This window comes from Rhizophagus irregularis, chromosome 11 (assembly GCF_026210795.1).
Source record: "Rhizophagus irregularis chromosome 11, complete sequence".
NCBI classification, from domain to species: domain Eukaryota; kingdom Fungi; phylum Glomeromycota; class Glomeromycetes; order Glomerales; family Glomeraceae; genus Rhizophagus; species Rhizophagus irregularis.
In genome coordinates, this window is record NC_089439.1 from 1574510 (window position 1) to 1592480 (window position 17971).

Consider the following 17971-nt stretch of genomic DNA (forward strand, 5'->3'; position numbering starts at 1 on the left):
CTAATGATTTTACTAATACTATTTGCAATTCAAATGATTATTAGGATGAACAATAGTAATGTTTTGCATGATAAATAGTCGATATATTTTATTATTGAGAGATAATATCTGGCCGATAACAATAGGAATATTATTGTATAGTTTCGAAGGACACACTTTCTAAGTAACAGAATATAAGACAATCATTTAACAAACGAGCAGACGGAAAAGACGTAGATCAGATATTTTTATTATGTCCGTATAGTGAATAGTAATCATAAAATCTAATGACCAATACCAGGTCTAAGATTTTTACTTAGTACAAGGTTTAACATCACCTCTTCAACTCCATAATTTTCTGAGGAACGAACAAAATTATGGAGATTTTTTCTCATCTAATAATTATCATAATAGAATGACCGTCTTGCGCTCAACCACGCTATTAACAGAGGATGTTCTAGGAACCTAGGTTCATAGGGTAAGACGCTCAGTGTGGAGTACCAGGGATATCATTAGAGAAAAATTTGATAACGTTTATAGCAGGAATATGTGTCTGATTTCTTTGGATTTTCCTTTTTATCACGCTCACGGTCCATCATGTTAACATAGAATAAAACTGTAAGCTACAGAATACACTAGTGGGGTTAAGATCAGTCTCTAACCCTGGATTGTTCAGAAACATCTAAAAGACGCTTGAATTGTAGAAAAGGCAGCAATGATAACAAACGGACATGGATATTATCTCAGTAATAAGTAAACATGAGATACATATTCTATATGTGGTCTTATTTCATAATTTGAGATTGACGTTGTAACAACGATTTTCGAGAGAGACAAAAATGTTAATATGTTATAGTGTGGATTGTATATAACATATAGTAATATACAGTAGTTGAGCGATAGTTATGCTGAATGATTTGTTTCGTAATATACTTGGCTCTGAACTATTCTTTCTGTTAATAACGGCGTGATACATTATTTATGGTATTGCTACTACACGAATACAATGATTATGAAAATGGAGTTAGATACTTTGTCTATACACAAATGATAAGTAACGGGTTATTGGTTCTGGTTGTTAGATGACGTGTCAAAGATAGATCATACCGAAGGGTGCCTATGGAAGGATAATGTAGTTAATTATTGCCTCTATATCTTCCGTTTTAAATAATGAACACTATGCTACAACTCAAGAACAAAAGTTGATTATGTGGAATAATGTGAAACACGGATTATTAGTTATCCTACCTCTATTGTTACTGTACTTGTATTGAATGACACGGTTAATGTGATATACAAAATGAGATAAACATAGTCATCAGTCGCATGAAATAAAATTGTAATAAACGGGTCCTATAGCCTCATCGGACATAAAAAGCTCTTGTGATGATGCCAATAGTCCAGGGTCATATGATATCGTCAACCATTATATGACGTATAGACAGTGTCTTTTGTAATACAAACAAAAATGTGTTTGTTTTCACTGACATATTCGTTTATTCATTCAATAACTAGTGATTTTCATAATTGTATTCGTAGAAAGGAATCGTATTATACAAAGATGATCATTCTGGATGGACACATTATGTTATAGAGACATAAAAAGAAAATCTCGCAAGATGATGGGAATTAAAAGTACGATGTGATAGCGTGGATACAGTGATCATGATAACAGATATGGTATTTAACAATTAATTTTCACCTCTTATTTTTTGTAAATCAACACAAAAATTGATACGATGCTATAACTCTCTTTATGGATAGAGGTCGACTATGTGAAATTATGTGAAACAATGAATCTTCGATTATTAGTTATTCTACGTCTCCACATCTATTGTCATATTTGTATTGAAATACATAGGTATATAGAATAAAAAAAGTAATATCGAGTTCTCAAAGGATCAGATTATATTGCTTGATGCTATTCGTCCAGTGTCATATGACACCGCAAACATTTGTTCAGAGTATCATGTGATAGCATATTCTTGTGTCAATAATAATACATTGGGAACTGCACATATAAAATTCAAAAACAAGACAACTGTGACCCGACGATCTCGTAGTTAGTGGTATTTTGAATAGTGCACTACAGAGATTTAATTTTGCTACGCCCTTGCATTTGATATATAAATGATAGACATATTACTTCGTTATACAACGAGTTCTGTATTTCCACATTCTCGAAAATCGTTCTAATTTTGCTCTTCGAGCAGTCTCCGACTGAGTTACTATTTTTTATTCGCTAACACTATCATATTATGGACATTTGATATCGATACCCGAGAGTCCTATGTCATGTGCTCCTGAGCATTCTTCTATCAAATAACATAGGCCATGCCTACGAAATGGCTTTTGCCACTAATTATTAACCATATTTCACCGGTTACTGACACATCAATAAAGTGATCTCACTTTGTTTGCATACAATTTTTTATTCGATAAGAGATTAACTGTCATACATAAAATACGTTATATACATACTTGGCCAACAATCGAATCAAATAAATACTTTATTACTATTGTAGTGTAAAAATGAATCACTTCTTAGATCGAAACTCAAGATTAGTAGGAGTAGTCTGTTATATGCTACTGAAGAGCCCATGACATTGCGACTAGCAAATGAAAGTACGAAACATAAGATAATTTTTATGAGCACCAATTAGAATCGAATGTACAGGGGAAATATAAGGTAATAACTACTGTATGTGGTTACTCGTCCAATAAGGATAACTCTATTATATTTCCTATTTATAATCCTAACGGATGTGTCCTCAAAAAAACAGAAATGGCTCGTAAGTAACAAATTCCTGAAGGAGATTCCTTTGGAAATGATGAGGTCATTTGCGGCATGAGATATTCTTAATTACAACTAGCCGAAACATAAGGAAAAAAGAGCATTCTTGTGGTTTTTGTTTCTTTACTGGCAATCCTTTATTGTTTACAATAATACTTATGTGGTATATTCTCTCACCACGTTGTACAAACAGCACACCAATTTCATAATAATGAATAGTTGTCGTAATAAACTTGATCTAATAGTATTTATTACTGATTTTCAAAAACTCCTGTTGCATACAACTAACGATTATGTGGATATGCTCTTTGCTACCGAACTCGTCTTTGGGGAAATACTTTGAGATGAGTTCCAATGGCTCCATTTTATCCACGTTCAAATTATTGCTGGAGAGATAATAGTCGATATTTTTTGTGGTGACTTGATCATTCAGTTTGAAAAGAAACAATTCGTTGCTAGGGACATTATAATAAGTATTGGGACTTAATCGTTCCCTAATTAAAGGCCTAAGAAAGTCAACTTGTTTGTCCCTCGCCATCACGACTCCAAAAAATTTGTTTCTATCAATTTTTCGAGAGTCTCCGTATAAGGGAAGAATATTGAATGTTAAAATGTCTTCATCTGTTCCACATTCACTTGTCATTTTTCCTTTATTACACATGAGATACCAAAAAGAAGTGCACATTTTTTTGAGTAATAAAAAGATTCTACGTTGCTGTAAACACATAGTACTCACCCGAATGTTTTTTTTTCAATGTTTAATTTCTTACATGTATTCCCGTATCATACTAACAAACGGTTACTTATATAAGAAATCAAAGGGGTTAAAAATGATAAAAATGCGGAAAAGGATAGAAAAACAGTAATAGTTGGTTAGTAATCATTAGTAATCGAAAACAGATCACCATTGGTTCGGCATTTACCTATAGCTGAAAGATTGACCATCGATCACTTTGGGGTTTTCATCCTTATTGGTATCACTCCGATATTAATACAGTGGTGAGCATAATTTTTTGGAAAAAGAAAGAGGTAAAATACGTAAAAAACGCACTTCGAAGAAGGTCCTACGGACTAAAAAACTGTCTAATATGACTATTTTCCTACATTCGCCATTCCAGTGGAACTGGGCTCTGCCCAAATAATTTTGCTCACCACCGTATAATCCACGGATTACCATTTAAGTATTACTTCGCCGATGATGCTGCGGGTGCGAAGTTGAAATAATAATCATATACAAATTTTGTTTTAATAAAGTTTACTTTGATGTTCGCAAATCTATAGTTTGTGAATTAACTTACAAGAAATGAACACCTGATGTCATTGTCATTAAAAACGTCATTGGAGGAATAGAAATCCTGACATAATTTCTTAGTTCCACATGGTCTACGGTTGTTATTCGTGCACATGAACGAAATAGCAGAGACATCTAAAATACTGAGCTAATATCTATCTTCTATCCAATCTTCGTTCAGGTTAGAAGTTGACCTTATAAGGTACAACTATTTTTTTTACTAATCTATCGAGTGTTACATTATATCGACTGCGGAGACAAATGTTAGTGGACAATGAATTTTTGTAACGGAACACAAAATGCGTGTTCATTGGAACATCCAATTACTTTTGGTACCACTGTATAGAAATAAGTTAAAGCATATCTTACGGGTTTTATAATTTCGAACCCTTTACTCCTTTCTCTCGTTATTAGTTAAAATCTCCACGTCATTTTTGTAAATTTATTTGACGCTCAAAAACAAGATATAATACCTTTTTACATTTCTCATCACCTAATGGCACAGTTCATTCCTTTTATTCTACCAATACAAAGGACTGTTTGCTTTCGTTTTGGTGTTATATTACCTTTATTCTCTTTTCCTTTAAAAGATTAACTTCGTAATTCAAAAAAATTGAACCAGAACAAAAATTTAGTAGACCTACTGCGCCACACATAATACCGACCGATATTTATATCAAAAAATGGTTTTTTTTTAACGCTGCACGGTAGACTAAGAAAAAAAACATTTCGTCATTTTCTGTTATGGAATTATGAACGTCATTATAGTCACAACATGAATATCATTACGCCAATGAGCTAAATAGATTATTAGGGAACAATAGTATTGAACGCTATTATTCTCATGATCTTATCCATTTCAAGGAAATTGGCTCTGGAGGATTCGCATCTGTTCATGTAGCAAAATGGAATAATACACCAACAAAATATGCAGTTAAAAAAATTGTTGACAATAAAGAGGTGTGTTACATTCTTACATATAATATTTTTTATATTACTTGTATATTTATTTACATATAACTTGCCCCTAGGTTTATTTGACAAAAATAGTTAATCCTCATGCAAATATAATCGGATTCTACGGAGTTACTAAATTAGAAGGTAACATGACAATTTTGCGATAAACCTTTAATATTTTTGTTGACATGTTAATTTTCATTAGGTGAGGAAAGGTATTCGCTTGTTCTTGAATATGCAGATGGTGGAACACTAAGAGATTATATAAGGAATAATATTGTCGAATGGAATAACCAACTGAGGTTTGCAAGAGAGATTACAAGTGCAATTTTATGGTTGCACGATTATAAGGGTATAGTACATGGGGATCTTGTAAGTATATTCATAACGTCTAAACATCTACCTAATAAATTACTAAATATAACGTGTAATTAACGCCTTCTTTTAGCATCCGAATAATATCTTATTACATAGAGGCACAATAAAATTAGCAGATTTTGGACGTTCTTTTGAAAAAGGAAAGGGTGATGATAATACTGAAGTATGGGGAGTAGTACCTTATGTGGATCCTAAAATGTACGATAAAACAATTCTGTATAAGTTAAACGAGAAATCTGATATATATTGTTTGGGAGTTCTATTCTGGGAGTTGGCCAGCAGCTCATTGCTTATTGATAGTCCTGAAGATAATTATGTAACGCTTGGAGCGGCTGTACCGAACACGAATGATAAATTTGCTGAACTTTATCAAAGTAAGTGAAAAATTAATTCCATAACCATGATTCTGTTGTACCAGTACAGTTTTATTTTTCATGTCGCAATCTAATTTTTGTTTACTTGAATAGAATGTTTGGAACAAGAACCGGATGAACGACCAAACATTTCCGAAGTAAATGAAACACTAAATACCATTGACATTGATGAGTCTACTGTTTCTGATTCTGAGGAAAGTGAATATTCCTATCAAATTGATTTAAATAAGCTTTGTCAAAAACTTTAGTGTCACTTTGTCGATGATGTGTAAAAAAATTTAAAAAATAGAATCCGTAGATTCCCAACGTTACATAGAAGCAGATAGATTTAAGGCGTCCGATACAAAACACATCAATATTGTTTACCTGTCTCTTTATACAAGTTCGTCCCTCCAGATCCCAAATTTTCTGCGCATTTTACACATGGTCCACTGTTTCCCTCTTTAGAATATTCACATATTTTTTATATTTTTCGTTTATAGCTGTTTTCTTTTTTTTTCTTTCTTTGATGGTGTTAGACAAGTTTTTTGTAAGGATGGGTTACATGATAATCACAAGTACAATTTATAACAAATAGAGTAAAACAAATGTTTTTTATTTCGTACCATATATCATGGAGTAATAACGTGTGTATCAATTGTGAATCATTCATTGACAATTTTTTAGCGCAAACTAGGATATAATTGTTTGAAGCGACGAAATGTATATTTCGCATTTAAATAGTAACCCCTTGTGAACGAGTCGTTATTCAATATTTTTCCAATGAACAAGCTATTCATGCAGTTATAAACTCAACTACTGCGACTTCACTTATAATCACAACATCACAAAAATCTGCTGATATTGGAAATCCATTTTGCATCAATTCCACGTAGGATAGAATGTCCATTGCAAAATGCATTTGTTCTGAGTCCTGTAACTTCTGTTAGTCAACGCAGAAAAAGAGTTAATCGGTTTATAACTAGAATTGTTCAACGCTAATATAATATAATGTGTTTTATAGTTTATATTTGTGAGTGCATATGAATCGAAGTCCCATGTTAGGCGTAGAAGATGATCATTGCCCAAAAAACTAGGCCATGCCTACGAAGTAAATTTTCGAATAACGAGACTGTGACCAATGGGTCACGGTTGCCTTATTTCATAGTTTCACTAAACTGTCTAATATGTCTTACGAAAATTATCATATTTATTGGTCAACTATTTTTTCAGATATTTAATAAGATTATGGAATACGTTTTCGTTTGACATCACAGACACAATATAAAATAAAACATGTGCCCTTTGGGGAGTCTACGGCTAATAGCATATTTTTGTATAAGAATAACGAAACAATACCATGTATAAAAAATAAATTAGAAGAGAACGTTGATCATTTTCTTGTTCTACACAGTTAAAGCGGCAATTCAACAGTTTTTCTTGTTATCACACTAACGTATAACCATATCAGACGAGATTAAGTAAACACTACGAATTAACTTAGCATCATTCAGAATAATGCGGATGATAACTTGTTTCATATAGTTTATATGGCACATTTCTTCTGAACTGAAAACTAACTGGTTGCCTCTGTCGCATCATCTGTTGGAGCAAAATATGTTCTTACACTATTCATTTGATAAATGTATTGTGCTCAATAGTAATACCAGAAATATATGACTAAGGCCTACCTAGTTGAGCGTATGCTTTATTAATACTATGATTTTATATAACATAAAAATACGTTTCTCAATATTTTCTTATTAGCTTTTACTAGTGAACGAATCGATCCAAGAGTTTTCCCATCTCGTACCAGGAATAGATGGAGAGATAAAAAATATGCCCATTTTCATCAACTTTCTTAATTCTACATGCGTAATAAATTGCACCAACATCTGACTCCCTGTAATAGAAAAATAGAGTCCTAGGCACAATATGAAACAGATTGTGCAAAGAGATATTGGATTTAATTTGTTTGGCGATTCGATAGTAAGACCTTGTACACTTCGTGTAGAAGAAATGCTCATGCGGTTAAAAAACAAATCAGTAATTTCTTTCCTATTTGGAAACGCATACAACTTGTTATTCACCTTGGAAATTTAATACGTCCATTTTTCTCTCCATATTACTGCTATTCTGATTACAAAGTGGTTGGACAAATTCCATAATAGAGTCCGCTGCATTATAATCCATACTAAAAAGCTGTGAAAGTTTGTCGTGAGTTAATCGTAAATATGAGTTCCTATCTACTTTTGTAGTCTTGCCTAGGCTCTGCCTCCGAAGTAGATTTTTTCATAAATTTTTTCAGTGTCTACCTGAGTAAAATCTGAGTCTTCTTTTTAGAATCCAAAAGGGCTTTGACATGGAGAGCCGACCATTTTAACATTGGAAGGAATTTTGTCAGACATTATTTTATAGATTAAGCCCATTTTCATGTATTCTTTCGCTCATATTATCCCAAAGGAGTAATTACATGCCGGTACTGTGGTAAGTCATAACTGAAATATGTTTGATACTGTTTTTGCTTGGACCTTTCCGTTAAATGAAAAAAAATTCTTTGCTAGCTAGATCGAAAACTAAACTCTGACAAATTCATTTATTCGTTATCACAAACACATAATTCGATACTAAAAAAGATCAGTGTAGCCTAATCACGTGTGGATACTGCGGAAGCGTTATACAAGATTTTGGTTTATCTTTTAAAGGGTGTACGGACTGCGGTAGATTTTGTATAAGCCACCCTCATGTGTACTGTACTGCGGACTATGTCGATGCCGAGATCCATCTAGGAACTTAAGAGCATAACTCCATGATATGGTACGCTAAATGTTAAACAAAATCGATTTTACTAGCCGGTACAAGCTTTACACGACCAGTTCGCTTATGCAAATACCCATCTATGATACTGATTACAGTTTAGAACGTTAAATTAAAGATAAGTAAATTTTTAGTGTATATTATCTACAGTTGGAACAAAAATTTACTAATCGGATCTGATATTCACGATACAACTAAAAAAAAATGAAATAGTAAGTTGTATTATCATCTGGTAATGAATATATATTCTTCATGTGAAAAGATGTATTAATTAAATCTGCCACTCAGTTATAGACTCTTTTTATTTACGTAGAAATGGTAAACAAAATCGGTATGTTAACGAATGATCTAACTATTATATCCTAGTAAATACTGTCCACAACCTTTCCATGGTTTATAAAACACGGTTGGTTACATAGCCCTTGATAACACAGTTAATCCAAGCCCAAATAGCTTTTCTTGTTCCTGACTGAGGAGCTGAAACATGACGATAAAAATTAGACAACGTTTGCCTAGTTATATTAAATCCCAATTGCCCAATGTCATCTGCTAAAGATTTGTACGTGATTCCAAAATGTGCTTTCTCATAATCGAACAATTTGACAAATAACTTCCACAACATTTCGGTTTCAGTAGTATATGCCCGAGGATATTTACCATATTTTTGGTAAATGGGCGTATTGATTACTTCTTTGCGGAATACCAATTTTTCTTTCGTTTGCTGAGGTTCAACTAGTTTATTAACCGAGGACATTTTGACATCTTTTATCTGATGTTTCTGATGTTCGACTAACTTATTAACTGAGGACATTTTGACGACGATACCAACAACGAATTTCCCTACTTTTGCAACCAAGTAGATTTTATTGGTAAGTTTGTCCTTTTTCTGCATCCAGGGAACGAAAACTTTTTTGAATATTATTGTATATAAGGACTGGATGCTAATAGCAATGTGCACTTCTTTGTCACCACTTGAATCGTAAGGTACCAAAATGCCATTTGAATAATGTAGAATTATTTTTTGATCCTGGTCTTTAGAGGTCAAGACCTTGTCATGTGGATCGTTGAAGGAAGCTGGGTCGGCTTTTGTTAATAACGCAACTTTGCTCCGAATTAATAATTCAAGAACTTGATGAATTACTCTACCCCAGGATTCATCGAAATCATAGTTATTTCCATCGGCAATTTCTATTAATGTTTAACTATCAGTACCTTTAATAGTTTAAATATTATTTAAACGAAATAGTATATTAATACCTTTGGACGAAATGGACAGGTCTTCGAACATTTTTTTTTAGGAATCTCATTCTTTTGAGAAATAAAATTTTCTATTAAATATGATAAATATGACATCAACCCGACGTATATGTCACATAATCATGCAATCATGCAGGTTTGTGCGACACAGCTGATAGGTGGCGTAATTACTGCGCATAGCATGTACTGCGGAGAAGAATAAATGACGTTTTACTGTGCACGATATCTAAGCCACCCACATGATTCGAAAAAAAGTATTCACCTTGGTTCATGCGTACTGCGACCATTTTTCCATATTATGACAAAAATTTAAAAATGACGCCAAATTAGTGTTAAAAATTTCGTGGCACATTAAAATAGTTGGCCATGTGGATACTGTGTGGATTATTGTTTGCTACTGTATACTGTATATGTATTTTTTCCCTACATATTTGGTATCTGAAGAAACTATAAAAGGGAAACGATAACATACTGGTGAGAATAGGTAAATTGTGGGCTGTTTCACTAATGATTATACATATGACTATTTTGGCAGCTGCTCTCTCAAACACAATTTTAGTGGAACTAGCTATTTCTATTTAGGCAATTCGAGATACTCATTATTAATCTGTTTCCTTAAAAGTAGAAGATTGTCGGAATTATTATTTCCCCGTATGCATGTAGTAGATTTTGTTATATTAGTTTTTTATTCGACAAAAAAAATAATACAATTAAAAAAAGAAAAATCCTTAGTATGAGATCAAGCTGCGCAGCGTGTTCCATTTGGAACTGATTTCTTCTTGCATGGATGCTTCTTGTCATAGAAGTTTTGACTGGTCACTCAAAGATGGGGTTTACCACATCGGACTTGAGGAACTCAAGGCAGTGTAATTGGACAAGGTAGATGGGTATATCTTGTCTAGTTACTACTGTAAGGATCGGTCAATTTCAAGATCATCAAATTACGGGACTAGTAGGTAAGTATAGTTTTATAATTTAGTCATACATTTTTAGTCATGTATTTTAGTTGAACATTTTTAGTCACACATTTTAGTTACGAATTTCAATATACTCTTGTTGCTCGAAAATCACTTCCTTTGGAAAGTTTAAAAACTAATTTGGTTAGTATTATAACTGTCATACCGGTCACTTACAGTTTAGTATTGCTAAGTTAGTCTTTAGACCTTCCTTCGGAAGTGGTCAGCTTCTTGGCAAAGGCGCCTTGTTAAGAAGCTAATACGTATTATTGTAGAGTATAATAAATAGATTTTGCGATGGTTTATACCTAGGTATTTTTGTGCGTTGATCAAATTTTTTTGTCCTTTGTATTACACGACAGAATTATAGTCTGAGATCATCATCTAGCCAAAAAAAGATCACTGTTATTATATGACAGTTATGATCAATGTTTTCACGTCGACAACCTTAATTATGATGAATAAGTATATGTTAATAAATAACCATATGAGAGATAACATTTCTATCAAAAAAGAAAACGAAAGTGAGCGAGGCTTCAATTTTATTAGAACATTAGGAACTTCCGACACCGGTCTTTTGTACTTTTGCAGATAACTAGGGAATAACTTTTTCGTTTGTTTTATGTTTTTCTCATTATCGTGAAAGCTCTTCTACTGCCTATAAACATGAATCCAATCTCAATCAATGAGATCATCCCACATGCTGAAAATAATAATATGTCATAATTTAGAAACAGAGCTATAGATACGTAATGATCTGGAACTGTGTTTCGGAAAATAGTTTTGCCGTTAGTTAACTTCATCTGTAATAACACTGTAAGTCTGTAATAACTAAAATGCATGTGCCATCTTGTCATCTGACACTCTGAAAAATGTTTAGAGTGTCATGTGTCATCTGGCGAATCAGAGACATGCTTACAAAGAAAGTTAAGAGATACAAAATTATTTGATAATGAGGCGCATTATTGTTGATCATTTCCAAAAGGTGGTTCTCTCTGGTATTACAAATGCCATAGCTCCACCTGATTGCTGTATTTACGTTATATCACACTGTGATTTGCATAATTTGCAAGTCTCTTACTTTTCATATGTCTATCAAAAAATATTACACGTCCACATTGTTTCATAGATAGCAATTTATTTTTTCCGAAGTTATCAGGTCCAATGACAGTAACACAAGATAGTAGAAAGAACAAAATATAGTAATTTCTTAGGCCGAGATAACATGTTTAAATGAAGAAATTCGGTCTAAACAACTTATATTACATGGTTAATGATCAATACATATTAAATAGATATAAACGCAAAAAGGACATAGGCTATGCCTACGAAGTAAATTTTATTATTTATTGGCAAGAAATAGAATAACTAATAAAACGAAAATAAATGAGTAGCAGGTTGTTTCAAGGGAGGAATCACTCGAGCCCTAACCCATAAAATGAGAGTTCCTTCCCCGTTACTCATTATTTCGTACCCATACATTAATCTTATCTAACGTTTTACTATGAGAGTTGTTCGTTTTATAAAAATTCTTTATGGTCTGTGCGCAAATATTTCCTTTACCATAATCATTTATTTCAACAGCTATTTTATTACACGCTTCATCCAATGTTAAATTTTTTTCGGTCATGATCCCGCCAACAATCTGTTTAAAACGAGTCCAAATATCATATGAAACACTCTCAGATGATATATTGGACGAAGAATTATCAGATGAAATAATCGATTCCGTTTCATTTTGTTTTTTGGCAGTCTCAGACTCTATGAACCCAGGTTCCTAGAACCTCCTTATTTAACAAGCGTGGTTGAGCGGCAAGACGCTCATTCATAGAGATCATTAACGATTTGCTCGATGTTATTAATTCTATTGAGAATGCTTGGCGCCTCCATGGCAAAATTTCAATACGTGCATTGATCGATGCGATTCCGCAGTATAATGGTTGTGGATCTCCGCATTATTAATTTCAGTGTTACATGAATCAGAGATTTTTGGGTGAAACCCACGAAGTGGCTTTAGGCTTTCTTCGAAATGTTTGACAGTATACATAATAATGGCGATCCCAATAAGTATACTGATTTTCTCGATAAAAAAAGATGAGGTAACCGCCCTAGATTCCATCTAGAACTGGAGAGATTAGTAACAAAGTTACTAAAGAATATTGTCAACTATAACAATTAATCATACGTTATGAATAATAAGCGGCAAGACGCTCAGATTAAGGACATCTGCAATGAAAATCGATTCAGTTAATGTATTTCCTGTAAATGATTCCTAGTCAAACTCGAACAAACCTTAAATAAAAATAGACACAGATAATGAGGTTATTTGTGGAGTAACAGATCAAGATTAATCAAGATCAATATTTGAAATTTAAAATTTATTAACAGTTTTATGCGGAGCGATTTTAAATGATCAAGCAACGATTTATTTTAGTAAAACTGGGCAAAGCCTACATTTTATATTTTTTCTTACGTAGAATGAGCTAACCAGGTTTAAAATATGATATCAGACGAAGACAGGCCAAAGGGCTAATGTACGTTAAAGAGAAGACAATAAAGACGATCAAGACAATAGATTATTAATAAACACTCAAAGATGAGCGCAGCACACAATTATTTTATTATCACAACCCTAACAATCAAAGAAATATGATATCATCATAGTAAACGCAACCCCCCTGATCATCTTTGCAAATCTCGCCATTGCTAGGACAAAATAGACAGGTACGGAGTACCAATATTAAACCTCCGGTCGATCAGTAAAGCTGCTAAAACGTAATAGTCAACTACGAAGCTCCATTAATCTCCGAACGTACATCATTCCTACATTAAACACTAACTGATCGCTGATGACAAATAGTTATTTAAAAAAACTCGTTAGTGTGTCTTTAGTTAGTCAGTTTCACCATTTCGAAGAAAGGCTAAAGCCACTTCGTGGGTTTCACCCAAATATACCGCTTATTTTCTGTGCCCTTTGGGCAGTCTCCGACTGATATGACAAATGCATGATCGGGAAAAAATAATCACGGGCTCTTCGAACAGTCTCCGTCTCCACGAAATGATTTTGGCGAACATGTTCGCTGTAATTTTTTATTAATATACAAAAGATAAATACAAAGTTCGGGTCTTGCCCGTAATACATGATGAAAATAAATACAAAGGTTCGGGACTTTGCCCTTGATACACGATTTGGGAGAACATTGTTCGCTGAAATCTCTATCCTAAGACTATACTACAGTATCTGAGCCGTGCTCACGAAGTGATTTTTCTTTAAGGTTGCCCGATGACCTAGGTTTTTTTATTGCCCTCTCCTCACTTAGAGAAGCTGAATCCGGTTTCTGTACCTCCTCCAATAACCATGCAATATGTCCGAGAACTCTTTCAACATTACCTCCCATGTTTTCACTATCATATACAACAGTTACAGGCTTCGATAGTTTGAATCTTAACCTGTCCTGGTCATCGAGCGAACATTCCATAAAATACCATTCTTTTGCATCTGTGATGATCCCAAAAGTCTTACCCGTAAACACACTTTCCTCCTCCATCTCGTTTGCCTTACGTTTGCGGTTTGATAATGCGGACTCGAGCTGTACGGCATTCTGAGCAATGCCCTTGAAAATATCTTCGTCCTTAACTTCTGTCACACCAACAGTTTTTGCAGTTTGAAGTAAGTCTATTGCGAAATCAACTGGTCCGTGACCATTGGGTCCTGTGATGTTTTTTTCTGGTCGAAGCTCGAACTTTCCCTCGTATAGATTTATCCCGGAAACAAGGTAAGAACAAACATATTGCGATTTTGATGCTTCATTTCCACTGATTGGAATAGCCTTGAGACGAGCGTTCAGCTCCGCAGTAAGATGTTTAAGTATTGCCTTGGAAGAATCCTCTTTCAGTTCTTTATACTCGCAAGTGAAAGGCGGGAACACTGATAATGAGGGATCGTCTGATTCTCCAAGACCATAAAGCTGACACACCTTCGGGAACGACCAATCTGAAAATGGTTTTGATGGCGTCTCAATGAACACGGTGAACTTGAGATTGTTCTTCGATACGAATATGTGGAGCATCTCACGAAGGCCCTGATCATTTCGAGGAGAGAATTTTCCACTGTCATTTAACATGCTAAGTTCCGCTCCATCATTCTCGAGTGCTGGTGTCTTGTGCACTCCACGTATGTGTTCTTTGAGGCCATCGAGGGTTGCGTGTTCGATATTCACGGTCCACTTGAAGCTCTTCGTTCGTTTCGGACTCACGACAACATCGAACGCTGTAATACAATAACAGGTTAGTCTCATGACCTGAAGATTTCCGTAACGGGCCCACTGAAAAAATACGTACCATGGACAGACTTGTTGAGTAATGCCCGTAATGTGGTGAGTTCGTCAAGTAGTTCCTGCTCACGACTTGAAGTGGCAGTTGATTGGGGTGGTTCAACTAAGACGTGAATATGCTTCCTGGGAGGCTTCTCGGACCAGTAGTCTCCAATTTCGTTTATTGCCGACAGCTCGTTATTGTCATTGAGTATGAGATTCTTCAATGGATCGTCAAGGTGATCGCCACCAATTTCTACCTTCCATAGCCTGAGTTCGTCAGCCTCTACACCATGAAAAGTTTTATGTTTTTTCGCTTTTATAGCCTCCTTGAGGTGGCTGACAGCCTTTCCACTATCAATATCAACTGCAAAAGCATTTGCGGTAGTAATTCCTTTGACAAGACAAAATAACGTGATAGACATAACTACTTTTATAGTAACTTTTGTTAAATTTTATTGGTGGAAATTGACGTATGTGAGGACAAGAGTAAAAAAAAAATTATTTGAGAAAAAAATACCAAGTGGTACTATATGTGAGAAATTCAGTCGTTGCACAGACCCTGTAGTATGACGCATTTTTCGTCGCACAGGAGTACATGCATGTGGTTCGAAGGGGTAGCTCAGCAAAAATTCCGAGCTGTTGATCGTTGCTCCGGACTACAGTAACACAATGTAGTGAGATAGAACTACCTCGGCCTACGGTGATCACAGCGTGATTCCGTGTTTAAATCAAGAAATAATTAATCGAAAATTTATTATTTACAAGGTTTCCGAAGCAACTACTATACAGTTTCACATCACAAAATCTGTAACACTATTTACTCTTCGTATTTCTTTCTTCATACTTCTTTCTCAACTCAAAAAGCGAAGTCCCCACAAAAAAGTATGGAAAGGGGTTGTTGTTAGGTTTTAACTTGTTATTATCATTGAAACGACGATCATTATTAATGTCATCGACAACCGTCTTTTCAAGTTGAGTTAAAGATTTTGATAAAGATTCTTGAGAATCGTCAGGGAGCGAAGTAATAATTTGATTGTTTTCATTGACGTTTACAATTTTACGTACGAAACTAACTGTGCCATGAGTATTGGAATTTCTACAATATAGCAATAGATCACCTTGCTTGATATATCCTTCATTGAATAACTGATATAGAAATACATCTTTGGATGCATTAACATTTCGAGATGCATCAATTTCTGTTTCCAAAATTGAAAGTTACTGATTTGTTCCGAATGTGCGCTTGAAAAATAAAAAAAGATACCTGGAGTCTTTTTTGTCTTATCTAGGGATAAGGATTCTAATTGTTCTTCTACTTCCTTATCTTTAAACAAATAAAATTGTCATATTAACCCGCATTCTTCCATGATAAGGAATATTCATAAATTCTTACCTCGTTTATCATTGAGCTCTTTAACTAATTCCATGATTGCGACTGCATGCGTGAATTTAATTTTGAACTCCTCCGAAACAAGAATTCCTGCGGTCAACTGAAAGAGACATTTTCCATTAACTCCCCCATCTTTGATAGCTTTGATATCATCTTCATCAAAGCCATCCATTTTAAATGTCAGATATGTTTCAACATCATCTATACTCCACTTTGCGACATCTTTAGGAAGTTCGTCAGCCATCTTTTCGTACCTGTTAAAACCCATTATAATAAAGCTATGAATTTATAATTCAATTTTTCTCACCCTTTCCCACACACAAAAGACCAGTAGGGAAACAATCATCGTCAACCGCTGCGGCTAATGATCAGGAAGAATTATATCCCTTCCGGCATGATGATATTGATCGGAGTAACACAATGGATGTGTTTATCAATAAACTGTTACTATTATATACTAGTGATAAGCTCACACTCTGAGCAATTTTTTACTTCATAGCTCCGCTAGAGTATCACGTGTCCTCTCCAACTAATAATCGTCACGTATTGTGTATCACATAAGAGTATCGATATTAATATGGAACGTTTATCGTGCAGATTTATTAAAAAGATGTGTTAAGAGCTGTCACCGATTAGAGGGGTGCCACTTACATTGGCAAACAAAAGCATAAAAACCCATGTAAGATATGTGGTAAACCTACTTCGTTGCGGTAACGAAGTGTTCATATATGAAAGTAAACAATTAAGATACGGTATATTGATCCAATAATATCTTGTGAATATTGCTTTATTTGGCATTGTAAAATTCTTGTTTGATATGGAAATACATTCAGTATACAGTACATATATCAACTAATGAAAATAATTATCCCATTGTCGTTGACAATACCACCTAACTAAACTATGCTATCGGTACACGTATTTTTTTAGGGGATGAATTTGACTTTCGACAATATGAATGGCGGTTTAATGAAGATCCAGTTGGTAAATGGGATGAGATTATGGTATTAATCGTGGATTTTACCCGTTCCTAAGTAAATAAATAAAAGATGAGAATAAAAGATGAGAATAAACTGCGGAGTTACAGGTTTAAAGATTTATGAAGTAAAGTTCTTACCAATAATGAATATAGGGTCGATACTACGGTGATGATGTTCAAAAAATTCGCATTTTCAGTCGGGAGCAATACTTTCGATATTAGATTGCAACGGTATAGGCCATCATATGTCAAATCGGTGCTAAAAATTTTAATTTCACTCCCTATTGGTTTTATATCTGATTAGTTCGATAAACAAACACTAGCAAACCCATATAGTTATTCTTACCACAAATTAATATGCCATATGTTTCCAGACCAGCCACGTAACCGTAAACGTTAATAAGATAGTCTAAAGACCCTTTCATAAATTCTGCTAACTTTATAATGCGTTGATTTACAGCGATAGTGCAATGAGGTGGCTTTATCTCGCCAAATATGAGCTCC

General features: G+C 34.2%; 4 protein-coding genes across 4 annotated transcripts; 1 reads left to right on the forward strand and 3 right to left on the reverse strand.

Moving 5' to 3' along the window:
• Window positions 1-3011: 3011 nt before the first annotated feature.
• On the reverse strand, window positions 3012-3458 carry OCT59_002880 (uncharacterized protein; the record flags this gene model as incomplete). Its single annotated transcript, XM_066145246.1, has 1 exon — window positions 3012-3458. The coding sequence occupies one exon, from the start codon at window positions 3456-3458 to the stop codon at window positions 3012-3014; it is 447 nt and encodes a 148-aa protein (XP_065995987.1).
• A 1289-nt stretch (window positions 3459-4747) lies between these two features.
• On the forward strand, window positions 4748-6021 carry OCT59_002881 (uncharacterized protein; the record flags this gene model as incomplete). Its single annotated transcript, XM_066145247.1, has 6 exons — window positions 4748-4750; window positions 4833-5024; window positions 5096-5165; window positions 5227-5393; window positions 5470-5773; window positions 5867-6021. The coding sequence occupies 6 exons, from the start codon at window positions 4748-4750 to the stop codon at window positions 6019-6021; spliced, it is 891 nt and encodes a 296-aa protein (XP_065995988.1).
• Window positions 6022-8963: 2942 nt separating this feature from the next.
• On the reverse strand, window positions 8964-9857 carry OCT59_002882 (uncharacterized protein; the record flags this gene model as incomplete). Its single annotated transcript, XM_025319718.2, has 2 exons — window positions 8964-9757; window positions 9827-9857. 2 exons carry the CDS (start codon window positions 9855-9857, stop codon window positions 8964-8966), a joined length of 825 nt encoding a protein of 274 aa, XP_025173095.1.
• Window positions 9858-13841: 3984 nt separating this feature from the next.
• On the reverse strand, window positions 13842-16732 carry OCT59_002883 (uncharacterized protein; the record flags this gene model as incomplete). Its single annotated transcript, XM_025319716.2, has 6 exons — window positions 13842-14776; window positions 15039-15052; window positions 15124-15133; window positions 15920-16297; window positions 16363-16422; window positions 16492-16732. The coding sequence occupies 6 exons, from the start codon at window positions 16730-16732 to the stop codon at window positions 14010-14012; spliced, it is 1470 nt and encodes a 489-aa protein (XP_025173093.2). The 3' UTR covers window positions 13842-14009.
• Between the last annotated feature and the right edge of the window lie 1239 nt (window positions 16733-17971).